General features: G+C 48.8%; 8 protein-coding genes across 8 annotated transcripts; 5 read left to right on the top strand and 3 right to left on the bottom strand.

Annotated features, from left to right (window-relative positions):
- Positions 1-19: 19 nt before the first annotated feature.
- On the top strand, positions 20-1,518 carry FPRO_10527 (uncharacterized protein; the record flags this gene model as incomplete). The annotated part of the gene is made up of 4 exons (XM_031231500.1): positions 20-55; positions 106-889; positions 937-1,203; positions 1,259-1,518. The coding sequence occupies 4 exons, from the start codon at positions 20-22 to the stop codon at positions 1,516-1,518; spliced, it is 1,347 nt and encodes a 448-aa protein (XP_031081530.1).
- Positions 1,519-4,518: 3,000 nt separating this feature from the next.
- Positions 4,519-7,938, top strand: FPRO_10528 (putative Na+-transporting ATPase ENA-1; the record flags this gene model as incomplete). The annotated part of the gene is made up of 3 exons (XM_031231501.1): positions 4,519-4,937; positions 5,234-7,124; positions 7,174-7,938. 3 exons carry the CDS (start codon positions 4,519-4,521, stop codon positions 7,936-7,938), a joined length of 3,075 nt encoding a protein of 1,024 aa, XP_031081531.1.
- Positions 7,939-8,319: 381 nt separating this feature from the next.
- On the bottom strand, positions 8,320-9,403 carry FPRO_10529 (putative sterol delta 5,6-desaturase; the record flags this gene model as incomplete). Its single annotated transcript, XM_031231502.1, has 3 exons — positions 8,320-8,650; positions 8,700-8,766; positions 8,824-9,403. 3 exons carry the CDS (start codon positions 9,401-9,403, stop codon positions 8,320-8,322), a joined length of 978 nt encoding a protein of 325 aa, XP_031081532.1.
- Positions 9,404-9,907: 504 nt separating this feature from the next.
- FPRO_10530 (uncharacterized protein) lies at positions 9,908-10,686 on the bottom strand (the record flags this gene model as incomplete). Its single annotated transcript, XM_031231503.1, has 2 exons — positions 9,908-10,233; positions 10,299-10,686. 2 exons carry the CDS (start codon positions 10,684-10,686, stop codon positions 9,908-9,910), a joined length of 714 nt encoding a protein of 237 aa, XP_031081533.1.
- A 3,032-nt stretch (positions 10,687-13,718) lies between these two features.
- Positions 13,719-15,759, bottom strand: FPRO_10531 (uncharacterized protein; the record flags this gene model as incomplete). Its single annotated transcript, XM_031231504.1, has 2 exons — positions 13,719-15,167; positions 15,217-15,759. 2 exons carry the CDS (start codon positions 15,757-15,759, stop codon positions 13,719-13,721), a joined length of 1,992 nt encoding a protein of 663 aa, XP_031081534.1.
- A 3,989-nt stretch (positions 15,760-19,748) lies between these two features.
- On the top strand, positions 19,749-20,855 carry FPRO_10532 (uncharacterized protein; the record flags this gene model as incomplete). Its single annotated transcript, XM_031231505.1, has 1 exon — positions 19,749-20,855. One exon carries the CDS (start codon positions 19,749-19,751, stop codon positions 20,853-20,855), a length of 1,107 nt encoding a protein of 368 aa, XP_031081535.1.
- Positions 20,856-21,018: 163 nt separating this feature from the next.
- On the top strand, positions 21,019-21,528 carry FPRO_10533 (uncharacterized protein; the record flags this gene model as incomplete). The annotated part of the gene is made up of 1 exon (XM_031231507.1): positions 21,019-21,528. The coding sequence occupies one exon, from the start codon at positions 21,019-21,021 to the stop codon at positions 21,526-21,528; it is 510 nt and encodes a 169-aa protein (XP_031081536.1).
- A 3,950-nt stretch (positions 21,529-25,478) lies between these two features.
- Positions 25,479-27,308, top strand: FPRO_10534 (uncharacterized protein; the record flags this gene model as incomplete). Its single annotated transcript, XM_031231508.1, has 2 exons — positions 25,479-25,717; positions 25,775-27,308. The coding sequence occupies 2 exons, from the start codon at positions 25,479-25,481 to the stop codon at positions 27,306-27,308; spliced, it is 1,773 nt and encodes a 590-aa protein (XP_031081537.1).
- Positions 27,309-27,961: the final 653 nt, after the last annotated feature.

Genomic DNA, 27,961 nt, shown 5'->3' on the forward strand with positions numbered 1-27,961 from the left:
CAAAGTCGATGTAGCGACAATGTCAATTCCAGGCCTGGGCCAGATTCCCACACAGGTAAACCTCTATGATCATCATTAATTAGCCCTAACTGACATTTACCACAGCCCACCGCCTCGAGCACCCGCGTCATCACCCTCCGACCAGCCTGCGAATGGCGCTTCCAAGTCTCCTCCCCCGTAATCGTCAAGCTTCTCTCCGGCACAGCAGAGAAAGACGGCGTCGAGCTAGGCCCTAAGAACGCCTATACATTTGCGGGCGTCAAGTCAAAGATTCTAACGTGGCACGGATGCGAGCTTGAGATCGATGGCCGATGCGATATTGATTCCGTGGCGGAATATGCGAATCCGACTGATAACCCGGCAAATGTGCATGTGAATCTTCATGGACAGCTTAATGATATGCGGCAAAAGGCGGCGAGGGAGGGGACAGAGGGGCCGAGAGTTTTGATCGTTGGACCAGCGGATGTGGGAAAGACCACGGTTGCGAGGACGCTGACGAGCTATGCGACGAGACAAGGCTACCAACCTCTAGTGGTGAACGCGAATCCTAAAGAAGGAATGCTCAGTTTGCCTGGAACACTGAGTGCGAGCGTTCTTGCGACTGTCCTGGACGTTGAGGCCGTGGACGGCTGGGGAAGTACGCCTACCAGCGGTCCAAGCAGTGTGCCCGTGAAGCTCCCTCTGGTATTTTACTACGGACGAGCTTCACCTGATGAAGACCCTGATTTTTACCGCGAACTCATGAGTAAACTTGCTGGAAGCGTCAGTGCACGCTTGAGCGAGGATGAGGATGTCAAGAGCTCAGGTGTTATCATCGATGGAATGGGTCTTCCTGAACAGAGCAAAGATGGGTATGAGCTGGTCGCACACATCGTCGATGAGTTTTCCGGTACGTCTTGCTCTCATTGCCAAGAGAAAATAAACTAACGCAACCAGTCAATGTCATTATTGTGATTGGCTCGACAAGTATCACCTCCGAGCTATCTAAACGATTCAGCAACGAGCGAACAAGTCTTGGAGAACCCATCAGCATTGTTCCCATCGACAAGTCCGACGGTGTCGTCGTTCGAGACGAAGCCTTCTTACAGCATGTGAGAGAAGCAGCTATTAAGGAGTATTTCTTCGGCGATTCCAAGCGCACTCTTAGCCCCCTGATCCAGCAAGTCGATTTCGACAGCGTGATTGTGTATCATAACTCCGACGGTACATAACCCTCGCCAAGCATTCTACAACCGGTTTTACTGACTCATTATGCTAGAAGATTCTCACAGCCAGGGTGTCACCCGAGAAGACCCCTCAACGCCGATGCAGCAGTGGACGTTTGCCATTATGCACGCAACACCTAAGGAGTCGCCCGATACGGTCCGTGCTGCAAGTGTCATGGGCTTCCTGTACGTGTCGGATGTGGATGAGGAGCGCCGTAAGATCAAGTTGCTTTCGCCGGTGAGCGGACGGTTGGGTGACCAGCCGCTTGTTTGGGGAAAGTGGCCGGAGCCGTTTATTAACCTCCTCGGATAAGGGGAGTTTCTGCGTCTTGGCGAGGAGTGAGAGATGGTGCTGGACCTGGTCCACGGATAAGGACATGTTTTGGCCCGTACGGAGTAGGGTCGGTAGTCAATGCTAGAGAAGTTATTAGCCAAATTGTGTTTGCCGTCAAGGCTGAGACTGATTGCATAGACCGTAAATCTGAGGTCTGGGTTTGTCCAAGGGGGCGTCAAAGTGATGTCCCTTTCAGAGACACAACCGTCCCTGCGGGCGTGGAATGCCTTCCAAACAAGGGCTGCACTGTATCTGTACCACTTGTATCCGAAGTTGTGCCTCCCGTGCAAGCCAGTATCCGGTATCTCCTAGTTTGGCAAGTCTCGCTACACAGAAGTCATGGGAGAACCCTAAATATCCCGAAGTCTTGCCCTCATCTTACCTTTCTCGTAGACAATTTGCTGCATCCATGGCCTCAACGTCCATGCGAATACCCCATACCCCGCATCGTTTATCATGAATGGAGCCTTTGTAAAAAGCCAAGAAGGTGGATGAGACACTGTACGGAAAAACAGGGGGAGTCTATCTTCATTTCACATCGTAGTGGCATGATGTCCAAAACACAGGGCTAGCTTTTTGTTGAGAAACGGAGATAAGAGAAGTCATCTTCGGCGAGCGAGTTGTTTTCAGAAGCTATACAGGGTCTTAGGAAGTTGATATCCGGGGAAGTTCGATGTCTGGACCCTCATCAAAGCTTGGTTTAAGCTTGTTCCCCAGACTTGCCCCATTCAACTTTATTCAAGCGCTAGGGTGATCATTGTCGAAAAGTGCCATTGGCCAATGCTGATCTCGTATGGAGTAACCTATCAAACGTAACTATCGTACTGTAATATCTGAGCCGTTCGTTCTCCGTCTCGGCCTTCGGTGGTCGTAGCTTACATCCCGGTGCACGGCCGGTCCGGAGTCTAAAAGACGGCGCCGAGTGAGCGGCACTTGCTTGTGACATTCACACAGTGAAATGATTCCTTGGCTGTAGATCAAAAAGACCCGTATCCACTAGTAGCAAGGTTACGTGGCTGTGTAGTGCCCTTGTTGTTCAGGCTACCTGATTCGCGCAATGACGGTTGAGCATAGTCGATGAAGTCAGAGCCTGTGGCAGAACCAGGAACCTCTGAATCTCTGCAGAGCAGCACCGTCATGTTTCCTAGTCCAAAAATCAAGAAGGCTGGGGCCGTTTCAGGCAGTTTTGAGAGGAGATCCCTGGCCAGGCTTGCAACCCAATTGTTAAGCTTAAATCTTAGCGTAATTCTGGAGCGAGAGCTGCCAAAACAAGGCCGTTCCCCAGATGGCCTTGGCCGTAAACGGGTGCCAGGGTGAATGAAGGCTCAATGTGGTCATTGGAGGACATAACGAGCATAACGAGCAACACAATGCAACGATGCAGGTTTCCATAAAAAGAAGCCAGCAAGAGTAGTGACATTCATCACCATCATTGCCAAGCAAAACCAAACTTGGCTCGTCGTAGCAGGTGATTAAGAAGAGAATTGTCTTGGCCGAGGCGAAGCAGAAGCAACGCAGTATTGGCCAAATGTCGTCGTATGCCAAGCCCAAGCCATGCCAAGTTCAAACAAGCATTCTCTCATTGAGAGAAGAAGTGGTGACAATGGGACGAGGCGAGGATAAATGGTGAAGTGTGATTGGCCAGTCAATGACCGATTGGTACATCGGCTAACCTCATCATGTGGATATTGTTAACTTGATGTCGAGGCGGATAAGTTATCGCCTGCTGACGACAGACGCTAACGGACAGTGATTGTGGGTGATTCTGGCACAGTAATGAATGGGGACTGATTGATCCAGGCAGATGATGTTTGTGTTGCCATTGATGAGACTGTAGCTTGTGTCGTATTGTGTTCTGTTGTCCAAGGTATTGTCCAACGGATGTGAACCTTTAGATGACGTTTCCAACTCTTTTCCTCAGAGCGTTATGTTTCAAACACTGACATTAATCAAGTCACACAACTTTGATGAATACTAGGCCGTCGGTTACTCGCAGACGACGATTCAAGCAAAAAGAAAAGAGAAACAATTGTCCAAGGATAACAATTGCTGATCCGACCGACGGGCGTAGGTATTGGATCCCCTGCAACCCCTCGTGACCTTGGCAGGATAAGCTTTGATTCGTCTGTATCCCATGCGATACTGCACGCCAAGAGGAGTACGTGGGAGTACATTGTCTGTCTTTGTTGGCGTGGGAGAACAACGTGTCTCGAGCAAGTCATTTTGCTATGATGGCGCCAAAGAGGCCGTTCTGGTTCCACCAAACCTAATCTCGACGATCCTCTTGGATAAGATAGAGGAAGCTTGTTGGATGATGCTTCAATTGACATTGCAGTGGATGGCTGTTTGAAACGTAGGTTTGGTATTGCTGTAGCAAATTCTGGTCTAATCTCGCCAACAGTTTTCAACTCAATGGCTGGAAACGATAGAATGGTCTCTCTCATGCTCTGACCTGACAATGGATCTTATTAGTACCTGGTAGTACCATGCACCGACGGAGCACAGTGTGTATTGGACTGCGGGGCAGCACATGCATGGGTGCGTGAGTGTGTAAGTGGGAAGCTCACACTCCCGTGTTATTCACTTTCTTTCCTTTCCTGGATTGGACTGGATTGGATCGGATCTGAGTCTCTAGGGATGGGAGAGTGAGGTTTGGGATAGGTACCCATCTCCCACTTAGACGAAGCTCCTACAGAGCCTCGCTTCTAACCTCGTTGTTGCCGGCATCTGCCCGGTCCTTCCTGGCTCCCTCCTACCTCGGATTGTAGATAAAAGCTGCCACCCTCTCAACCTCCTTCTACGACTTTTCCTTTCTTCTCTACCCAGATATCGTGCTTCACGCGATCTCTTCCCTACATATTACTTCAACTCTCTTTCCAACCTTAACCACCGGCTGATCTTCTACGGCCAGCCATAACAACAAAAAAAACATCTTAGCTCAGCTCCCCTCCAGCTTTCGCTTATACCAACACCCATTCGATGGGAGAAACCGAATCCAAATCCGCGAATGGTGCAATTCACGCCACTTCCACGTCGGACTCGTCGACCGTCGCAGCCGGTCAGGACGACAAACCCCCTATAGCGGAACCCCCAGACCTACTAGCCATAGAGAAGCCGATTCTTCCCCATACGCTCTCTGCTCATCGCGTCGCCAGAGACCTCAAGTCCGACGTCGACGATGGTTTGAGTAGCGAAGAGGCTGCTGCCCGCCTTGCGCGGGACGGCCCTAATTCTATCAAAGGCGCCAAAGGCATCTCTCTGTACGAGATCTTCATACAGCAGATTGCCAATGCCCTGACTGTCGTCCTCATCGCCGTGACCGCTCTGTCCTTTGCTATCTCGGACTATATTGAGGGTGGCGTCGTCGCCGCCGTCATTGTCCTCAACATCGTTGTCGGGTATGTCTTTGCTGCGTCACTCACTCGCCCAGCCAATCTGCTGGTCAAGTCTTGTCGCTTGCTGCTGCTACAACTCCCCAACATCGTTGTTGCACTTTGCTACACCTTCTTCTCGTTCCTGTTCCTGTTCCTTGTTCCTGCTGCCATATGGTGAAGCCTGTGATTTTGCCATGCGTAAGGCCAGAAGCCCCAAGCACTGAGGCCGAATCCTGTGCCATACCCTGAAGCTGACAGTCCGAATCACATCTAGCCGTACTCATTAATCTCCCACTCCATGCTAACATTATACCCGCTAGATTGATCCAGGACTACCGCGCTGAGCAGACCATCCAGTCGCTCTATGCTCTGTCCACTCCTAAATGCAAGGTCATCCGAGATGGTCACAGTGAAACTGTCAAGGCCGAAACACTCGTCAAGGGAGACTTAGTCTCTCTCGCAACTGGCGATGTTGTTCCTGCCGATCTGCGCCTGGTTCAAGGTATCAACGTCTCTACCGATGAGGCACTTCTCACTGGTGAATCTATCGCCATCAGCAAGAAGCCAGATGCCGTATTTACCGACCCCGATATGCCCATGGGTGATCGTGTTAACCTGGCCTACTCCGGAAGCTCTGTCACTAGAGGTCGAGCCACCGGTATTGTCATTGCTACTGGTATGGAAACAGAGGTCGGCCAAATCGCCGAACTCCTGCGCAAGAATAAGAACGACGACACCGAAAGGACTCCCGTCGGTCGCGCAGTTTGGAAGTTCTACCAGTTCTGTCGCAGAATCCTTGGCCTCGAGGGAACCCCTCTCCAGGTCACCCTCAGCAAGTTCGCCCTGTTGCTTTTCGCCTTCGCCATTGTCCTCGTCATCATCGTCTTTTCCGCCAGTCTGTGGAAGATCACCGATGAGGTCCTTCTGTACGGTATCTGCGTCGGTGTGGCTGTTATCCCCGAGTCTCTCCTCGCAGTTTTGACTGTTACAATGGCCGTTGCCACCAAGGCAATGGTTCGCGGCAATGTTATTGTTCGTCAGATGCCTTCCCTTGAAGCCGTTGGCGGTGTTACCAACATTTGCTCGGACAAGACTGGTACCCTGACTCAAGGACGAATGATTACCCGAAAGGTTTGGCTCCGTGGCGATCTCGCCGGAACTGTTGAGGGCACCGCCAACCCCTACGACCCTTACAGCGGAACTGTCAGGTGGTCTGCTGACTTGGCCGGAAGCTGCCTGAACACTTTCCTCAAGGTTCTTACTCTTTGCAACAACGCCACAGTCAGTGACGGCAAGAAAGAGCCCGAGACGGACTCTAGCAGCATCATCACTTCCGAAGATGCTGAGTGGAAGGCCATTGGTGAGCCTACCGAGATTGCTCTAAAGGTCTTCGCTATGAGATTCGGCCGTAGTGTTTCCGGGGGTGACACCCTGGTGGCCGAACATCCTTTTGATTCTTCCTGCAAACTCATGAGCGTTGTTTACGGCAATGAGGTTGAACGGACTCGAAACGTCTATACCAAGGGCGCAGTTGAGGTCCTCCTCACCAAGCTCACTGAGACTGAAGAGTTCAAGAAGGAAATCCTTGCTAAAGCTGAAGAACTCGCCGGCCAAGGTTTGCGAGTGCTCTGTATCGCAACCAAGCCTATGAATGGCGACGCTCAGGATTGTCATGATCGTTCCAAGGTTGAGACTGAGCTTCAGTTTGTCGGTTTGGCTGGTCTCTATGATCCTCCTCGCCCTGAAACTGCTGGTGCTGTTGAACAATGCCGCGCCGCCGGTGTTACTGTCCACATGGTTACTGGCGACCACATCAAGACTGCGACAGCCATTGCTTACGAAGTCGGTATTCTCAACAAGAACATTCCCCTCAAGTCCAACACCGTCATGGCAGCTGCCGACTTTGGTGCCCTTAGCGATGCTGAGATTGACTGCCTGGACGAACTCCCTGTGGTTCTCGCTCGCTGTAGCCCTCTGACCAAGGTTCGTATGATCGAAGCCCTCCATCGCCGCAAAGCATTCTGCATCATGACTGGTGATGGTGTCAACGACTCGCCTGCTCTTAAACAAGCTGATGTCGGTATTGCCATGGGAGACCGTGGTAGCGATGTCGCCAAAGAGGCGGCTGACATGGTTCTCACTGATGACAACTTTGCCTCAATCGTGACTGGTATCCAGGAAGGTCGACGACTTGCTGACAATATCCAGAAGGTATGTTGTTACTCTTTTTGCTTGTTGATACGATTGCTGACTGGTGCAGTTCCTTCTTCATCTTCTGACATCCAATTTGGCTCAAGTCATTCTCCTTCTTATTGGTCTTGCCTTCAAGGATGTGAATGGTAACGCCGTCTTCCCCCTGTCCCCCTTGGAAATTCTTTGGGCCAATCTGGTTACCTCATCGCCTCTAGCTCTGGGTCTCGGTCTCGAGGAAGCCTCTCCTGACATCCTTCGGCGACCTCCCCGCAGCTTGCGCAGCGGCGTGTTTACCCTTGACCTCGTTCGCGATCAGCTTTTCTATGGACTCTCCTCAGGTTCCCTCTGCCTGTGCGCTTTCATGCTCGTCAACTATGCTTCATCTGGCCAGGGTTACTACCTTATGGCGGAAGGTTGCAATGAGAGCGGACATGATGAGTGTGATCTTGTTTACCGCGCTCGTGCCACGACCTTCTCCACCTTGGCTTTCCTGTTGCTCGTCACAGCATGGGAGGTGAAGCACTTCCACCGCAGTCTCTTCAACATGGACGAGCGTGCCACCGGCCCCTTCTCTGTGTTCAAGACCATCTACCACAACAAGTTCCTCTTCTGGTCCGTTGTTGCCGGTTTTGTCATGATCTTCCCTATCGTATATATCCCATACCTCAACACAGAGGTGTTCAAGCACAAGGGTCTTTCTTGGGAGTGGGGTGTCGTCGCTGGCTGTGTTGTTGTATATATCGTCCTTATTGAGATGTGGAAGGCTTGCAAGAGACGGTTCAAGCTGGGTCTTGACTCGCACCCGGTCACTCAGGGCCAGGCTCAAGTCTAAGCTCAAGAGGTGAACCATTTAAATCGGTGAGACAAAAGGTGTGATGGCGGTCGTAGTGCGGGAAGTTAGTCGTGAGGTATGGGGGACAGGTTTTGGGATATTTGCACGGTTATCAGATTGTTTTGGTATTATACTTATTGCTATTATCCTCTAGTCAATACATTTCCTGTCGAAGAATTCCCCATGCAACGCTATGTGATTAAAACTGTCTATTTGTTTGAAAACTTTTCGTGCGAGTCCCGGAATCTCTGCACAGCCGGCGATGCTGTGAGGCCAAGGGTACTTCAGTCGTGATGTGATGGTGCCGGCACCGGAATGGTCGGTCTGTTCTAGCTAGACACGACCCCGTGGGTGAAGTATTCATAAATGTCATGTCTGCATTTACTCATCCTTGGACTTCTTGATGGGGTTTCCATCCTTGTCCACCAAGCCCTTCTCGCGCATGACTCGGACGGCCTCGTGAATGGGGTCCAGCTCGGGCATGGGGGCACGGTGAGAGTCCCAGTAGTTGTCGGCCCATGTGAAGTATTGGCCGTAGTTGCAGGTGAAGAACATGTGGTGGAGAGTGTGGTGGGCAGGGCTGTTGATGAACTTTTCGAGCCAATGGCCGGTAATCATGTCGCCGTCGTGGATAAGGATGGTCCAGATCTGAACGCAGACGAAGAGGAACATGTAGAGGTGCTTCTGCATGGGGCAGATGTAGACAAAGACACTGTTGACGTTAGTGAGAGGTAAATTGCGGCGCAGAAGTCGTTACTTACTGGTAAGGGAGGGATTGGAGGTATCCGTCGACAGGGTGGAAAGCAATGGCAGCCCAGGGGGTGGGAACTGAAGCTCTTGTTAGCGGGGGGGTTTGATGCAAGAGAGAGTTTGACTTTGACTTACTGATCCACTTGTGGTGAGGCTTGTGGACATACTTGTAGATACTGGGATGGTGCTCAAGGCGATGAATCCAGTAAATGCCGAGATCGTTAAAGACCATGTAGAGGGCGGTAGACACGGCCAGCCACCACCAGCCATACTCGTCAATTCGGGTGTACAGCAGACTGTGGCCGCGGACTTCTCCAAGGAAGAAGGGGAGCGTGAGAAGATCGATAATGGGGATGGCGAAGAAACTAGACTGGATCTCGAGCTTGATCTGGTTCTTGAGGAATCGAGGGTGATATTCGAGGCGGCGGTCAAAAACGAAGTAGTATGAAAGGGCGGCGGAAATAACATAGATGAAGGCGGCGCCGAAGCCAGCGATCATGAGAATCGAAGCGCTCTGGCGGTAGATGTCGTCGCGCGGTAGCGACGAGCCGAAGTTGAGCGAGTACTCATCGTCAAAGTTCTTGGAAGACGAGGCGCCGTAGTTTGTTGAGTTTCCGTATGCCTTTGTTGATTGCTGGAGCTGCTGTTGGGGGAAAAGGTATGCGTATCCGTAATCGAAGACATACGGGTCGAGGAGCTCGAGTATAGCGTCCATGGTGAAGCAGGCGGGTTGGCGAGGGGAATCTACAGCTACCTTCACCAGGAGAGAATGACGAGAAAGAAAAAAATGGACGGAGATGCAGGAGAGGGAAAGATTGATAAGAGCAACGGGACTGAGATCATGCGATTTTCACATCATTATTAAGATTGAGCTCCGCTGAAATCTTGCCGCCAGCGGTGTCTTTCCTCTCTCTCCTTCGGGGGCCGGGGGTGTTTGGATGCCGCAAAAGACAGGACCCAAACCAATTCCAAGGGTTAATTTCAATGGATGGCGTAGTATCCGTACCGTACCCACAGGGGTCCCACGCTCTATGGCTCGCTAGGCCGTTGTGCCTGGATTTGCACATCTTGATCTTATCGTGATTGGAGGCGGGGACACACCCAATTCCCGAATTTTCTCTTTTTTAATTTTTCTGGAAGAGAAAACGAATACGAACTAGAGAACGGTACGCTATGCACGGAACCCACACTAAGACTGAACGACACAGAGATTGGCGAATCATGCAACACGGATGCTGGGCTGCCGGATCATGCTATCTTCCACCTCGCGTATCCCTCTGTACTTGTCCTCAATGTCGTTAACCCCGTCTGTATATCCGATCGCCCTTTCGTGCTCCGCGATCTTATGCGCCCATTCCCCGTTGTCGACCGTCCATGTGCCCAGCGACTCGAAGCCGTGTTTCCTGTAGAGCCCGTGGCCCTCGACGGAGGATACGATCAGCGTCGGGGCATTAGCGGCGTCGGCTTTTTCGGTCACGGATTGGAGCAATTGACCGCCGATGCCTTTCCGCTGATGGTCTGGGTGGACCATGAGATGCATCACTTCTACATGCGCCGCATTAGACGCAAGCCACTTTCGATATGCACACAAAGAATAAGTAAACACTTACCAAAATGATCTTTCCCATCAACGGCTTTTTCTTTCGATGCATCAATCTCCTCACTCCTCTTATTGAACCAATCCCACAGTTCCTCCATGTGTTTTTTAACCGTCCATACTGACGCCGGGGGCTTCGCGTTCGAGTTCGGCTTTTTGTCTTTGAATACTTCTTTGTAGCGCACAAACCCGACTGTCTCCCCCGCCTCCTCAGCTACCAAGAAGTGCTGCTGCCCCGGATTCTGCAGGGCGTTTCTTGTCGCGAGGGGGATCAGATCGCGGGGATGGAGCTGGAAGAAAGCGGCGTAGAAGTCGTGGTAGAACTGCAGTGCCTCGTAGTGGATGTTTGCGATTGCGTCGCTGTCGTCGATTGTGGCGGGGCGGATTGTTATAGATGCCATTGTGCTTGTGTTTTCTACTAATACTAATGTGTGATTTAGATTTCCGAATGAGATATTGTAAAGGTCTTGGCTTAGTTTTTATACGTTCGCTCTAGAGATGCTGACGGATGAGGCGATTGGGAGAGGGGCTTGTATGATTCCGAATGAGGAAGCTGGTGTTTTGGCTCGTCTTGATCACTCCGTGTGAGTCAGCCGGCGACAATCCTTTGATAGCGAATTGAGAAGGATTTGCGATGTAGTAGCTAAAATAAACATGACGGTTAATAAAGAAAAATCTACTAAACCGTAAGACTACCTGTCCAGACCTTTTGATATAAGATCTCTAGAAGACCAATAATCTTATAGCAGCTATTTAAGGTTAAAGCTATCTATCTTAAGTAGGTATCAACTCTCTCATCTATCTACTGTAACAGTTACAAATAAAAGGTAGTGAGTTAATAATATATAAATAGTGTTTATATATTAAATGTCACCTTACTTTTAAGAAGCCACTAATAGTAACTGCCTTTATTTGCTGCCAATATTAACTCCAATATATCTCAGACTCTCACTTCTTCAACTCTCTTATTCCGCTCACAAACTATTACTCCTCCACCACCAACTCGTGGCATGGCTACGCCGAGATCGTAAGACAAACGGCGCAGGCAGATCTAATTTTGTGTTGACCAAGCTGGAGGAAAAGATGAGCAAGGTCAAAAAGGGTACGGATCAGTACCAGAAGGAACGCTTGAGGGTCCTCGTAGGAAGTAAAGAGAGTCTGGAACTCATAGCTGTTTTTGGTGAATAGAGAATCAGACTCTTTCTTTACTTACAGCCGAATTCCTCGAGCATAAGAAAACAACAGGTCTACCGGACTATCCAGACAAACAACTCCCAAGAAAATAGAGTTGATACAATTGTGCTCTGAAATGACATATGAAACGCAAAGGGCATAGCAGTTGTTCCATACTCGACCAAACGATACAGCGCACTCTAAGCATGCAGGGCTCGCGAAATGTATCTTGTACTTACTCTTTGATGGCCCAGTCTCTTAAATATGTGCTTTATGAATGCGTAAATTGATCGGTGCTCTAAAGTTGTGGATGAGCCGCCGGGTTGGGATTGAAGCCGTAGTCGAGATAAACTGGTTCAAGTCGGCCAGTGAGGTATTGTACGCCTGCCCTGGAGTCAGCTGTCTATGTAAGTTTAAGTCAGCCGCCACCGGATTATTTTCAGATCACTCATACCTCAGTCTTCCCTCATGAGGGCGAAGGTGTCGATGCTTGGCTGAGAGCTGCCCCGTTTCCCTTCAACATCGCCACGCCTACTCACCAGGAGTTCCTCGTTTCATCTTGGGTCAGTTGACTTTCTTCCGAGTTCAAGTAGACCGTCAAGATGCTAGACGACATGTACCCGCTAAGCGCTCTTGACGAGGACCAGCAAAAGGCATTCGCCCTTGTCCACAGCACCATCGCGGTCAAGGTGGCATCTGGATTGCAGTTGAAAGTACCTTGGCTTCAGAATTTTAGTGTTTATGCACCGATTGAGTCAACGATCTGGCAGATTAGTGACTTCTTCATTTCCTTGTATGTTCTGGATTGGTTGTGGTGGTCGTGTGCTCACTGGATGAAGCTCGGTTACATGAACTTAGTTCTCATGCCACCGTTGGAACGAATAGGTGCTTAATATCCTTAAGGCACTGGATTGACTTCCTATTCCCTTGACTTTATATCCATGTTACATGCCCTGACTTGGCATCTGCCATGGCCGTGAATTGACTTTTCGTTCGGTTTGACAAACCACAATGCGGCTCTTTAGCACAGCAAACCCCTGACAGTACTGGTACTAAAAAAACACTCGAGCTACATACTACGACTATTGTGATCAAAGACGTCTCTCAGATAGACGATTAGGTTTGAGTCTGCGGAGCAAGAAAGCCGTGACATTGACATATCATACTCGCAAGGTTGATGTTCGCGTTGGTCGCGGGTTGACGCATCAGAAAATACTGAATCATGAGCCATGATGAAATGTCGTTTGCTGTTGAAATATACTCATCAAGGAGTCTCCTAAGATTATACTAACTTGCCTAAGCATTCTTGTCACTTAGGATCGTGGTCTGGAGCTTCTTGGCACCTCTAACTTGGATATCTATGGTTTGCTCATGAAGTGTTGTTTTCCATATTTCTTATACTTTCTTGCAGCCGTCAAATTCCCTTATCAGGATGCACAAAGACTTAGAGTATCATCATATGTTAGAAGTGTCAAGTCGTAACACTAAACAACAAAGAGAGACTTGTATCAAGCTGCGATTTCAACCCTAAATTACACAAGATTGGATGAATTTATGACCCTTTTGCATAGTTTGATATCATCGTTTTATGATCTTAGATCATTTTGTTTAAGATATTCTCGCTCCCTTATCCAAGCCTTTGTACACCATCTAGCAAAAAGGTCGCCCAGCTCTCAAGTCCACATGAGTTCTCGACTCGGCGTCGTATCTCCTCTCCTACAAGCACGAGAACAAAGCTCCTCAACCAAAGCCACCAAACTCCAGTCCCTGACACACGGCCCGCCAAGACTACAGACCAACAACAGAAACAATAGCGGCTATCCCCCCTCGGTCCCGATAACTCAAACGCCATAGATCACCCTCCGCCGTCGGAGATTTAGAAAGCCAACAGATCAGACGTGCCGATTACCCCTTTATTGTGGTTGTCTTGGCGGACCGTTGGTGGAATATCCATCATAGGGTTGCTGAACTATGACCAGCAGAGGCTGTTTTTGGAGCGTGACATGGACACGATATCAATGGAGAGAGTATGGTTCATTTATGTCCATGAAGTCCATGAGCATATCAAGTCCAGTGGTGGGGAGCTCAGTACTGAAACAATTCATTGTAGTAATTATAGCCGTAACTTCATTCTCTTGGTCGTTAAGAGTACATACAGGTATCTTCAAACATCCCCTGATACAATACAAATAAAAAAAAGAAATCTCCGTCCAACGCCCGTATATTGTACCACCGTTTCGTCTTTCCATTCATCACTTGTTTAAATTGGCGACACAATCATTGCCACATACTTGACATGTCCTTCAGTATCTTTGAGAGGTGTCCAGTGGCTCATCATCTTGGTTGGCTTCTTCGGCGATGTTTCTCCACTGTCACCACTTAATGTTCTCGTCATATTGGCCCGGCGAGGGATGTGGTTTGCGAGTGCGAGGTCTAACGAAACAGACTTTCCATCACGGACAACAAGATCTCGAACCGTCAATTTGAAGGCCTTGGTAACTGATGGTAGTGTAGATTGCTCATTAAAAATGTCAAAGATATCTTTGCCGATTATAGTTTCGGCCGACGTACCCAGATCGAGAGCATCGAGCATCTCTTTGGAGTAGAAGGAGACACATAACTTGGGTGGATACTTCATCTCCTGGTCGAGAGGCATTGCGCCCAAAGACGCTGGGTATGAAGGGACATGTTCGAGAATCATGTATCGGGCGTATGTCGTCATAAGCATTTCGGGTTGGTTAGAGAATCTCCTGATAACGCTTCGTGTGCTGTAGGTCTTGTCAAGTATCGTAGGTCCAGCTGATGACCGGGGTCTATCAGAGCTGCGACGTGGACTCAGTGGTGGCGACAGAGGAGGAGGGGGCGGCTTCTTGAACGCTTTGAAGAACCCCGACATCTTTGTTGCCTTGAATTGATTGTTCTTGACACTAAGAACCTCCTCAGCTTCAGGCTCGCCTTGGGATCCGTCACTGGCCCAGCGAGAATTGCTCCGTTCTGGCGCCTTGTCTTCCTCTACAGCACCGTAGGACAAAACCTTTAGAACATCATGTGTGTCGTGCAGAGAGGATGATACGTCGATTTGAGCACCCATAAAGAACTTTGTTTTACCAGCAGTGTCGAGAAGAGGGCATAGGAAAAGAAGATTCCAGAACGGGGTTCCATCTTTCCGAAAGTTGAGAAGCAGTTCCGTACACTCCTCGTTGCGCCAGATTGCGGAGCGCATCTTGGCAATTCCGTCTCGGTCAGTCTGTGGCCCCTGAAGGAAGCGGCAATTATGTGCCAAAACCTCACTTCGTGCGTATCCTGTCAGTTCCTCAAACTCATCGGAAGCAAAGATAATAGGATTTCCAGATCGGGACGGATCACTAAGGCAGAATGATCCCTTAAGACCGGGATAAGGGTTTGGTGGTGAGTCGCCTTCTGCGTCGAGGGAGAGAGCCAAGCTAGTACATTGCGATAGTTGCTGTTTGACGAAATCGGGAAAGATCTCCCTGACAATGCGCTGTTCGATATAGGTTTTAGATTCGAGAAACATGTTTTCCAGGCTGGGTATAAGTGATGTTGTGAGATGTTTGATGTTCGTGTTGAGAGCCTTGGACATAGGGGAGGGCAGATTAATTGGCGATGTTGCGGTGATGGATGTATACGAAGTTGATATTGTTGAGAGTTGAATGACAACCTGCTCCAGGGATTGGATGTAGTCGCGAATCTGCTCATGATTAGAATCTGTGAGGTGATATCTTGTCTGCTCATCTTACCTTCATGAGGTAATCAACATTCTGACCAAGTCCTCGATTGGCGGCGAATCTCCATAATTGACCACTGGCAGCATGATCGGCCATGACCATATCAAACATCTCCCGTCCAACAAGATCAGGAATGGGCAACTCGCCGGAACCATCCGACTCAGTGAAAGCGATACTAGATCTTTGACTTCTGGACGATGTAACAGAGTCAATGCTCCTCAACCTCTCACCCGACCACTGGCCCAGTCCGTTGCTATACATGCCGGCACGCGGTGTGCCATCAGGGTGGTAGTCGGTATATTGTCTCAGAATGTCCTCATTGGTGTGAAGTGAAAGGCCTGAATTGCTGCGCAGGCGGTAGGATGAGAATTTAGCACTCTTGGGGCGGTTTGATCTGCTGCTTTTGGGTGGTGCTTGAAGACCCCGCAGAGATGAGGTGACAGAATCGGAATTGTTGTTGGAGAGTGTCGATGTTGTGGAACGACGACGCTCAAAATCGGGTAGAGATGGAATAGGAGGAGGTTCGAACGACCGGAGAGCGTTAATTGTAGGCATCTTGTCTTAATTATTATGCCCCTCCACAAAAAGGGGACTGACAAGTCGGGTTGTTGCTTTATGTCTCGGGAGTGGTGGAATGCAATGCGATTGTGCGACACAGGCGCAGTAGGTTATTATAACAGTTGCCGATTGATGTTTATAGCGCGCCAGAAGCAAAAAAAAGAAGATAATTAAAATTCGAGTATTTGTGCTCTCATTCAGTGAGAGAAAAGGACCAAGAGTTGTTATTGTTGAGAGCGACAGTGTAAAGCTTAGAAGACCATAGTTGGTGGGTGAGGTGTTGGTGGGAGGTTGTGAGTTATCAGATTGGATTGGATGGAAGACGAGAGAAGAAAGGAAAGAAGGAAAGAATGGGACCCGAGCGCAAAGAGAAGTTAGAACAACGAGAAAAGGCAAGAGCAGCCCAGGTAAAGCAACGACAAGCAGGATAGACTAGGACCCTCGTTCAATCGCGAGTCGCGGAGCAGGAGCAGCCCACGATCGCTTAATACTACGGTTCCAGGCCCAGCAAGCCAGCTCAGGTCGCAATGGAAGAGAAGGCACCCAAGACTGACTCGCTCGCTCTCAGGTCGCTACCTCATGCAATTCAGTGGATCAATCACAGGCTACTAAGGTGAGCTTGCGGGGGCGGGCCAAGTCGGGTTCGAGCAATCCTTGGCCGAAAAGCCACTAAAGAAACCCAGTAGCTTCTGCAATGCTGGGTCCCCTTTCTAGCGCTGCAGAAATGCAGATAGCACATGTTTCCCGGAAGATATGCCCGGCCAGTGGAAAAAATACTGCAGAAGGCTTGACGCCAAAAGTCGCTGCGGAGGTTCCGGTGTTTTATTATCCCCCCTACGACGAGCTGAAGACTCGCATTGAGTTTTGAGTTTGCAGGGGTTCAACGTGCATTGATGATAAATCCATTTATCATAAGACTCTCTCGTCACTGACTGACTGAATGAATGAGTGACTGACTCTGCTCTGCGTCTTTGCCTCTCGGACCCTGTTGACTGAGAGACAAACTATCGAAGCTAACAACTGAACCACCAGCGGATCGGTCCAGAGCTTGCGGTGACTATCAAGAGGCGTCGATCCGTTTGCGGGCTGGTCGCCCAAAAGAGGAAGCCTCCAAAGAAGAAGAGAGAGCAAGCTAGCGATCTACGATCCGACAACGCGGACCCATTCGCTGCCATGTCATGTCATGTCATTGTACTCTGAGTTGAGTCAAGAGCCAACATCTTTTTCATTCTCTTCCCCTTCTGGCTCTTTTCTCCGATTAAAGGAAAAACTCCCGTTCAAACTCTGTTCCTTTGAGGCGTTGAAAGGTTCCGTGGTCCTGGGAAATGATGACGACAAGAGGTTGAGGTTGGTTTTATGCAGATTGATGCAAACACTTTGGAAGAAGTTAATCAAGGAGGATCGACTAGGCCGCCCCTGCCACTAACGAAAGAGAGAGGGAAAAAACCACATGCAAGAGTGCGGTGGAGTTGTAATTGACAATTCATCTGAAACATCGAGGTTGCATTAGAGACCCTTGTTTTTAATTCTATTCAATTAAAATAAATTAAACAGTGACACTCTCACTAATTACCCAGGTACCCCAACTCTTGATGATTATATATCATCAAATCGAACTACCATTTTTGACAGTCCGCTTCGTCCGAGATAAACTTAAACAACAGAGATTACGTGACCTCTGGCCAAAAGGTTCAAGCCACATGATCGACAGGCCAAGGTACATCCCTGCGTCAATCATCTATCTCAACATTGGTAGACTAATGACGATGCAAAGAGAACCGAGGTATGCCATTCCCATCATCATCTTTTTCTCTCTCATCGTCATTCCAAATTCCTCACGAATGCAAATGCTGTCAGTCCCGTTCAACCAAGAATAATACGCCGAACCGCGTCGGCCCGTTGGACAGATTGGGCTGAATACGATGGAATTAGTGCCACACCGTCACGTCTGGCCCTGTTGGTCCTCTCCAAGATTGATCCCTGTAGAGCGTCGAGCGTCAAACCCGGCAATTTGGTCTTGTTCTGTGCAAGGCTGTGTTTTTTGCTTTTTTCCCCCAAAGTCGATTGACATCTGCACGTAGAACCCAGGGGCCTTAAAGATTTGAATTAATTTCTTTTTATTGCTCACGCGACAGGGCGAATGTCATCTGGCAGCTGCAGTGGCACCTCGGATAATCTACCCCATTATCCAGGCGTGCTTGGTTGCATTCGCCAATCGAATATAGGACCGCATCCCCTGATTATTGGCTTGCTCGGACCTGGTGGTTTGTGCTTTTTGTTATTCATGCGTCTTGTTCCCCTCGTTGCACAGACTCTATCAGAATGTGTAAAGGGTCCCGGACACTGCACAGATTCGATTCCCATGCGCCGGTATCAGATATGGCTGCGGCTTTTTCTTATGGCGTTGGCCGTGTCTGTCAGTGTATCAAAGCGTTGAAACTGTTGGTTAGTACAGACTAGGCAGTTCTGGTACAAGCACCTGCATATCGTTGGCCCTCACGACTCGTCTGCAGACACAGCTGAAGAGAATTTTAGCTGCATGAGTCGCAAATGGTCTGATACCGGAAAATCTTTACGAAGGATCAGTCTCTTCCTGCGGGGGAAGGTCTGAAGCTGTCTTCGCATGCTGAAACGCGCCGGCGACTGATTCCGGGAGCGCTAGAAGTTAGAAGTTAGAACATTGGAGTTGGCCGAGCCAAGAGATGTCGGCTCGGAAGCGAAGCTAGACTTTTCAGAGACTCATGGTTAAGTAATAGAGATCAAAGTCTTTGATTGGAGGAAGCAGACAACAACTTCCGATATACGAGCCCAAAGACCCAAGGACTACAGTTCTGTGTTGTGGGTAAACTGGATGTCAGTTCAAGACTTGAACAACTATTTTCATTGTCGTAGTTGCTGTGGGGATTCCAATCATGAGTTGGTTACCATTCCTGATACTGATATGGCGATCGATGGTGTTGTGACATCCAGGGTAGGTAGACTGAGAGCACTCACTTAGCGAGTATGAGAAACATCGATGATCCAATGAACCATAATTTCAACTCGCCCTTATGCAGGCCCGTGTAATCTGCTCTGGCTCCAACAAATACGGTCACTTAAGCTTGATAAGATAGAACATCATATACCCACTTACTTCTGCCTCATATAACGTGGTTATCCGTCACGTTGCTATTCACTAGGTTACCATCCTTGCCTCTGGGAGATAGCGCGAACAAACAAGTGCTTCGTCGGCGTTCAAGTTGAACTCAACAAGCTTGATTGGAACAAGTGGGAAATTGCCTCAGTCGTTTGTTCGACCATTAGTTCAGCTAACCGTAATGTTCAGATAGCGCTTAACATGGTGTACACGGGACGCTGCATTTGTTTGCTAAGGATCATCCTATTTCGTGACACAAACACTAACTCGTTGTGGTCTCCATGATTTTCTGGGACAGAAAGTGTCTCATATCTCTCCATTGATCTTGTAGCCGTAGTGATAGTGATATTGAATCTCCTTGTATGAAGCATAACTTCTTCGCGTTTAACAGTATCTCAGCAGGAAATAACTCTTATATCTTAGCATGCCATGTTTTGTTAAGACATGTTTCTCGCCGTTATTGACCCCTTCCTTTGAATTAACGAGTTTCTATCACTTCTCATATTCTGCAACTTATGCAGAGCTCAGACTGTCCATATCATCAACTCAACTAGATCTGCAGCTCGCCTACATCTACAAAGAATAAGAGCGCCACAGGATGGAACTATTGATCTCAACTCTGAAGATTGCGGTCTTATTCGCATCGTCTGTAGATTGACCTGCATATCTAGGGCAGAAAAGTGTCGGTCAGCCCGTAGCAATGAAGCAGGTTAGATGATATGCTGTGTGTTGTAAAAGGCCAGTGTATAAACCATGGAAGCCCTCTTTAGTTCCTAAACTATCTCAAGACTCTCCCCCTCCATTTACTATTAAGATCAAAGTCTACCACATCCTAATCCAATCTACAGTCATGTCAGCTTACAATCCAGTCAAGGATCTGGGCCTAGCCTGTCCCTACGGCGGAATCTTCTACATCTGCGCTGACGATCCAGATCGCTTCATCGGCTGCTGCACCATCAACCCCTGCGGCGCCAGAAATGGTCTCTGCCCTGATACAAATTTCAGATCAGCCAGCTTTAATGCGACACTTCAGCATGAGTTCCTCCCTCAGGCTTGTATCAATGACAACGTCGATGTCAGTTGGTACACCTGCGTTGGAGAGGGACTTCCTTTCCTGGGATGCTGTGCCGTGGATCCTTGTCTCCGTGGTGTTTGTCCCCAACGAGATTTAAGAGCCGCGAAGTTGAGTGACAAGGCCCAGGATGCACAAGAGTTCCTTGATGGAGATCCTGAGTATATGCCACGGCCTACGTCTTCTGCCCTTGATCAAGGATCAGGCGTCTCTTCAGGCAGTCTGTGTGCTAGCTCGACCACTGCAAAGATGACCATGATCTCCAGCTTCATCACTTCTTTCACTATGGAAACAACCATTGCAACAATTACCACTACTATTACAACGATGACCTCTACCATAACAATCTCGCCTCCAGGGGCTTCAGATGCACCTCCCGCGGGCCCCAAGGAGCATGGCTCGAACCGAAAGCTTGGATGGCTATCGCTTCTTCTCGTCCCAATTATTTTACTTCTACTTCTATACCTTGCGAACCGATTTGGGGAGAAACTGCCCTGCCTAAGATGTAGAGGGAAACTATCCAAAGTAAAGCTCGAACAGAAGCATGAACAGGAACACGAACACAGGCCGAACACACCTCCATACCCAACAACCGATCAGATGATCACAGATGAAAATCACCGGTACATATGGGGACGTTCAAGCAGAAATAGCTCCCGAACAACCCACCAACGTCCACAGAACATCCGAGGTCGACAGCATGGTAACGGTTCTACTATTAAAGCTGGGAGCTCCATTGATAACAAAGAAAATAGAATCTTCGACATGCAGAGTAGATCGACTCAACAAGACGTATACGCCAGTGTCCGGCGAACAGTTCCAAACAGGAAGCCGTTGCCAGGAACGAACAACCAGTTAAGCCCGCGAGAAGATAACGTCCGCTGAGGACCCCCTTTTAAATGTATATACAAGTTCTTTTCATTTTTAGATCTTCATTTCTCAAGCATCACCATCTCATAAAAGTCATCATCTCCTAAAGACCACCATTTCCCAAGCTCGCCGTTAAAAACCACCATATGCTTAAAGCCATCATCCTCCAAAGATCATCATGAGTACACCACTATGTGAGCTCGAAGGGAGTGCGCCAGTAAGTGATAGCTTCGCAGCATTAGTATCTTCAGGGGCTCAATTTCCTATGGCCAGGCACTTGATGACTCAGGCACAGCAGGACCAACAACAACAACTTGCTTCTGAAGTCTCAACAACTTATGAACCAACCACCACCATATGGATCCGGAACTTTAACCAGCTCTGCGATACACCACCTGCTGAGGAGAGTCGTCTGCCTTTCTTCTCACGTGACCACTACAAGCATGAACGGGTGGTGCCTGACTCAAAGTCTCGAAGGTTCGTGGAGTCTATGAGACGCTACCAAAGACACTGGAGAGGTAAGAGAGCTCATGCTAGAATTGCGGCCATTTCTAACGCTCGAAAACCACTTGCAGAACTGGCGCCCTCTGCTCAAAATTGGCGATCTTCAGGAGATAGTTGGCCACCCCCCTTGCCGAGACGTACTCGCAATAAACTCCGGAAGCGTCAAAGGCCTGATGGATATTAAGATTGGTAGAGAAGGGACTTTGAAACTACAATCGCGCCTTTGAGGGCGCTGTGGTGGGAATTCTTTGACTTCATTTGTGGTGGATTTGCATGTTGTTAGTGGAGGTTGATATTTGTTTGGATGGATATAGAGTTGGAGAGATGAAAGAATGAACAGGGTCGGAGATATTGTGAACATTGGTCAAAACACGAAAATAGAACAAAAAAGGTTGAGCAACTTGACGCTGATGAAAGACCATCAGCCCCTCCCATTTTCCATCTTCCTTCTTCTACCCAACTTGAACATGCCATGGTAAACTCATCTTGATACACCCAACAACATCCAACATAAACTTACCCGATGCAGCGGTTTGTTTGTTTGCATACTATTTCCGAGTCAAGACGTCAGATGCTCTCCGATCGATGTGGATGATTGATCTCGATCTGCCATACATATTATATAGCCTTGCTATGGAACTCGGAAGTTATCTACGAACAGCCCTATGAGATATCTCGGATGACACTCTCCACACGTGGATACCCGTCAAGACATTGGACTGTTATATCCGAGCCAACGATAGTAGAAGGATGTGACCTAGAGATATATCCGCATCGCAAACAGCTTGTCTTGGAAATAGTAGCCATGTCACTGCGCATGGATCATGCGTGCCAGACAAGGCCATGTCCACAAAGAGACTAGGGAATCAAAGCTTTATATGAGAACAGAGATCCACTCCCAAGGAGAGTCTAGAGATTCTAGACTTCCAACTAGTTGGTGTTCAAGAGCTGTTCGGGCACGCAGTCGAGTTACTACTACACTGCTTAAGCACTTAGCGACCAGCTCATTCCTAGGTCAGAACGAACATTATCTCGATTCACGGAAAAGTCCGATGATTGAATCGAAGTCATCATCGGCTCTTTCAGAAACTCGGATCGGGTTCTGTTTGTTCAGCGTTGTTCTGATAGCCGGGTACCACAGCTACCCAGGTTCGAAGAAAGTCAAAGGAGTAATGGCTCAGGTCAGGGTATTGCGACCGCGAAACCATCATGAAATCCATTAATTACGGATTTTCGAATTTTAGTCATTCTCATTGATCTTGTAAAGGAAATAATGCGTCGCTGTATTCCGCAGTGAGAAGCATATTTGATCGACAAACTTTGCTTAAGCGAAGTCCTCGCAGAACGTGAGCGGAGATTGTTAGACTCCGAATAGTAGCGAGCAGTATCAGAGTTTTCACCGTAGAATAATAGAAAGGTGAGTACGGAATAGAACCTTTGTTGTTAAGGTTGAACCGAAAGCCTTCGCCGTGAAGCCAAGACGACGACTGGAATGCAATACGTTTGGTCTGGTGTTGATCCAAAAGAACTTTCACGGGCAGGCTGAGAACAAAGTCGGATCATGGTTACGCAACTATGAGCAGGCAGACAAGACGCCTCGAATTCTCGAATAATGGTTGTTCGTAAATCAACTGTTCAGGGCGAAAGTGACGAATGATAATAAAAAGCATCGTCAGTGAGAGCTTTCTCGGCCCCAGTGTCCTAGCTGGGCAACCATGAATCATGCCCAGGAACAGGCGTGTTGGTCCCTGACCTAGAAACGGCCAGGTCCCGGCTGTTGGCTAACTAATTTTTGTCGTTTGCAGGCACCGTTTGTCAGCCATAATCTTTTAGACAAAGACGGATACAGAAAACTATGCCCAGGAGAAATGCGGGAGCTGCACTGAGGGGAAGATTGCGGTGGGAGACAGACACAATTCATATTTGTTGGTTCCTCGTCTGCTTGTTGCACCACCACCAAGACCAAATATCTCGGCACGAGCCTTGGCCCTGTTGATGGTGTGAGATCTCCATGGCCAAGACCCGGGAGCGATCATGCGGAGGTAGCAATAGCTAGAAAATCGGGTGTGTGGGCCTCGGGGAGCAGGAAAACATCAGACCTTGATATGTGGTGTCAAAATGAACTCAACAAAGGCTTCCATAAACTTATGCTGAATTAGCCCAGGTATTTTTGTCATCCGATATCGAGGTCCCGAAGTTTCTTTTCTCCCCTGGTGACATAGTTTCCAGGGGTTGAGCTGAGTTGAACAGGGATAAAAGGAACACTGAGGATGACCTCTAACTTATCGCCAAGAATGTTTATGCTTCGACTCTGCGCTTCGCTTTCTTGTTCGTCATGACCAGTAAGCTAAACGTCAATTTAATGCAGAACATTAGCATCTCAGTCCAGTCCATTGAGTATCCAGGAACGACAAACAGACTTGGGCTTGCCTGATGCCGCTGCCACCGCCATCAAAGGCCAAAGGTGACATGCATGCTGATTCACATTTGCCCAACCCTCGATTTGGGGTCTCGACACCCTTACTCGCAAGCTGAACGCCGCAAGTGCGGATCGGGAGGGCAGATAGCCCTTCGTGATTGGCCACTATAGAGATCGTCTCTCTCGCGGCTCAAAAGCCTGACAGGATTACCTGTTGATCTCGCCCAGTCGCATTGCGAGATCTGGTTTAGCCCCAGACACGGATGGCGGCGCCTTGACGGGCGTGGCACACGGAGGTGGTCGTCAAATGGTATCGCTTTCTGGCCTCCCTTACGTCGCGTGCAGCTAATAAACGACAGGGTTTTAAGCCCAGCTGTCATTTTGCATTGGGCTCAAATATGGGAGAGCGTTTACTTGCGGTGTGGGCGATGAAAATATCGTCGAATGGGTATAGTGAGTTATAGTGTTGTATCCGCTTCGGTCCAGACGATACAGGCACCAGTAAAGCTATCGTTATATTCGTGCCTTACTCGGTGCAATGCCGTAATCGATCATGTTTTCCTGGTCTTCTTCGCGCCATCTCAGCCAGTGCAATCCGTTGGTCCCGAACTCTGGGCGTGTGGAATGGAAGATAATCTCGTCCCAGAAACGCACATTCGTTCACTGACATTACTGTACTGATCCCGTGTCTCTGAATTTATCCCACTTTGCTTTTGTCATCCCTCGACAATTTTAAGTGAATTTATAGTGAGTCGTTGCTCAGCAAGTGTCGGAGAAGCAGCCATAATATTCGAGTCGGATTGGTCGAGCCAGTCCTTTAATAGTTGTTAGTAGAGAGTGGCGACGCCCTCTCAAACTCAAGATCCTAAAGAAAGCCTCTCGGTTGTGGGAGTACTTGGCTCAACTTGGCTGCGCCTTTCCGCCTCCGGACATCACTGCATTGCAAATCCCTCCCCCAAGCCAGAATAGGGTAATGAAATTTCTCCATCTGGTAAATGCAGCACTTACACATCCACCTCGGGAACATTGTCATCAGTCTTAGATTTCACAACCACGTAAGGGATACTAATTATCCTGCCCGGCCAAGTTACCTACCTATGCAGGGCAGTCGTTTCATGACTGATCATATACAAGTCTCGTAAAGAAAACCACCAAAGTTCTCCCCATTCCGGGCTCGACCCTAATCCCGAGGCTCGGTTGGTCATCAATTCATTCATACATACCTCAGCGACAGGAACGGAGATCAAAGTCAAATTCTTGTGGGCTTGAGACCAAAGACGGGATCCTACCTGAGAGAATTCGCCTACGGGTCTCCCACGCGGCAAACATCTCGGTCATCATTACCCAGCACACGCCTCTTCGTTCTTATTGCCCTTTGGGGGTTTCCAGAGTTTCGGGTGACCGCTTTGGCTTTGCTTGGCTTTAAAGAGCATTTTGGTTAATAAGAAGCTAAACCCTCGATTCCTCCTCCCTTGTTGCAGGGGTCAATTTCCCTGGCCTCCAACTTCAAAAGTTGAACTATCTCGCGATGCGACTGTCACCAGTGTCACCAGTCGATTCCAGTTGGTCATCACAGCTCGCGTCTTGATATATTCGATACTAAGACATCGACAGTCTAACGACAAGCAACGATCCGCATCTCTGACACATACCTACCGACCTGAAGGGATCGTCGATTACGATCTAATCCACTTCCCGCCATCATCATCTCCACCATGCCTCCCTGGCTTCAAGAAGGCAATGCCCAGGGCTTTTCGCCATGGACAGATCCAGATTCAACGACGGCTCTCAGCCTCGAGCCACGTCGAGTGAAGCAGTTCACCATGGCTGCTCTTACTCCCCATCAGACATATGTTATCCATGTTGCGACTCTCACCGTCGCATCGATTAGTATACTTGCAACAATAATAACTTCCTTCTGGTTCTTTCGGATGAGGCGGAGTTTCCGCCATGAGTGAGTCTTGAGTCTCGTGTCTCTTCCCTTCGCCCTCTGTTGCTGACCCTTGAAAAGCCTCATCATGTTACTCATTTACAGTGATATGTTCAAGAGTTTCTGGTTACTCATCTTCCCTGCCGTGGAACTTGTCGCTGGCAAGATTGAAACGACCGAGACCTTTTGTCAAGTCAGCGGGTTCTTCCTTGCTCTCAGCATAGAAGCTTCTGACGTTTCGGTCGCCCTCATCTCAGTACATACTGCATTGTACATCTTTCGTGGAGAGCAAGGCCTCTACCCATACCGAAAGGCGGCCTACGCCCTCGCCGCCATCGTACCTATTGTGATGGCCTCATTAGCATTTATCGAAAGCCCCGGCTATATTAACACTGGCCAGTTTTGCTATCTACCATTCAATCCAATGTGGAAGAGACTGGCGCTTTCTTGGATTCCTCGCTATATGGCTTTCACCGTTATTCTCTGCCTATGTATAGGCGTATACGTTTACGTTCGAGTATTAATGAGACGATTCGGCTCTGGGAATGACAGTTCGAAGAATACTCTTTCAAAAATGTCGGGCCTTGAGAGTCTCGAGCCCTTGCAACAAGGAATCACCACTGTACCGCCGACTCCTACGATAAAATCCCATGGTCTAATACCTTCTTCCAACGCTTCACGGCGCAATTCCTTTACCGCTTCCGAAGATCGGACGACAAGGCCTCCGCTCGTGGCATTCAACTCTTTTCATTTGGATATGCCTGGGTCGACGCATCCCAGCAGGCTTCATTCGGCACGACTGGCGCGAAGAGGATCGACTCAGATGTGGATGGCTAACTATGGTACTGATCTGACATCTCAGTCTGAACAGGCTGAAGTCGATTCCCAGAATTCGACGGGAACTACTCGCTGTGGTTCGGACGAGGTGATCGCCCCTTCAGCCATTCATACAAACCCCGAGCCTGTCCACCAAACGCCTCTCCCTGATGTTGTCTCACCATCATATACTATACAGACCGACTTCTTCCATCGATCTGATGGGTCAAGCGCTCTGTCTAGACCGCCATCTATACCCAATCTTTTCGCCATACTCCGTCGCACACCAGACAGTCCACACAGCAACGACACGAACCTTGTCTTGACTCAGAGCGGCTTCAACGCACCTGGTACGGTCAAGTCACGTGAAAAGATCTTGCGACAACTCCGGCTACTATTCATTTATCCGATAGTCTACGTTGTCATCTGGATTCTGCCCTTCATTGTACAACTTACTGGATATGGACGAGGAGCTCCCTATGGAATGAGACTAGCCAGTATTATATTTCTGTGCTTCCACGGCTTGGCTGACGCTGTGGTCTTTTCTCTGAAAGAGAAGCCTTGGAGGCATAGCCAGGCTTTCAAACGCATCAACGTCCAATTTTGGAAAAGGCGACAAGAAGTGCCCGATGTTGGCGCAAGAGTCGGGCGCACAAGAGAGGAAATGACACTCGATTCTCGATTCGCGAAAAAGAGACGACAGCAGGAACAAGCTGAGTGGGAAATGGACCGTCAGGCTGGCCATGAGGCCCGCAAAGCAGCGAGGGCAGCCCCCCAGTGGTGGGATGCCGATGAGTAATGAGGAACCTATATGGTATTGGATGTAAATAAGAGCAGCATGGCAAAAGGTCGAGGGCTTTGGAAAGCGCTTGGATGATGATACCCAGGATTTCATAGGTATAGATCATGACGGGGCATCATGAACTTGCATTGGATGGCGTTGCGCATTTGGGATGCATTGGGTGGTTATTTGGCGTATAAGTCGAACCTGTTTTAGATTAGACGGAGTAACTCCTAGATACCATGGTGGACACCCGTTATAACCTCGGGCTTGTGCGTGTTCTAAAAGACATGAGATTAGCATATGTGTTTCTGTTTCGGTGTGACTTCCAGGTAGATCACTCGATGTCTATATTATCTGGCCAATACTCTGTCTTCAGGACCATCATGTTATGCAAATATCTACTCCATGACCGAGAACTCAGACCTTATGATACTGGTTTCAATACTTGAACCTTCGATCAAATACTGTAGCCAAAAATTAATAATTCGCCAAATGGTGTATTATCAATCTGTTATCGAGTGCTATCTGGGGGAATTGGTGAATATGTCCTGTCTGCATCAGCAGTGGCATGATCCTCATTGCTATTTCTCCGTCCTCTCAATTTCCATGCGCCATCCATAAATCCCAGCAATATTTCTTAACAAAAGCATCTCCCGAAATGCTACCCA

Source organism: Fusarium proliferatum (genome assembly GCF_900067095.1).
Source record: "Fusarium proliferatum ET1 genome assembly, contig: FPRO_scaffold005, whole genome shotgun sequence".
NCBI lineage: Eukaryota > Fungi > Ascomycota > Sordariomycetes > Hypocreales > Nectriaceae > Fusarium > Fusarium proliferatum.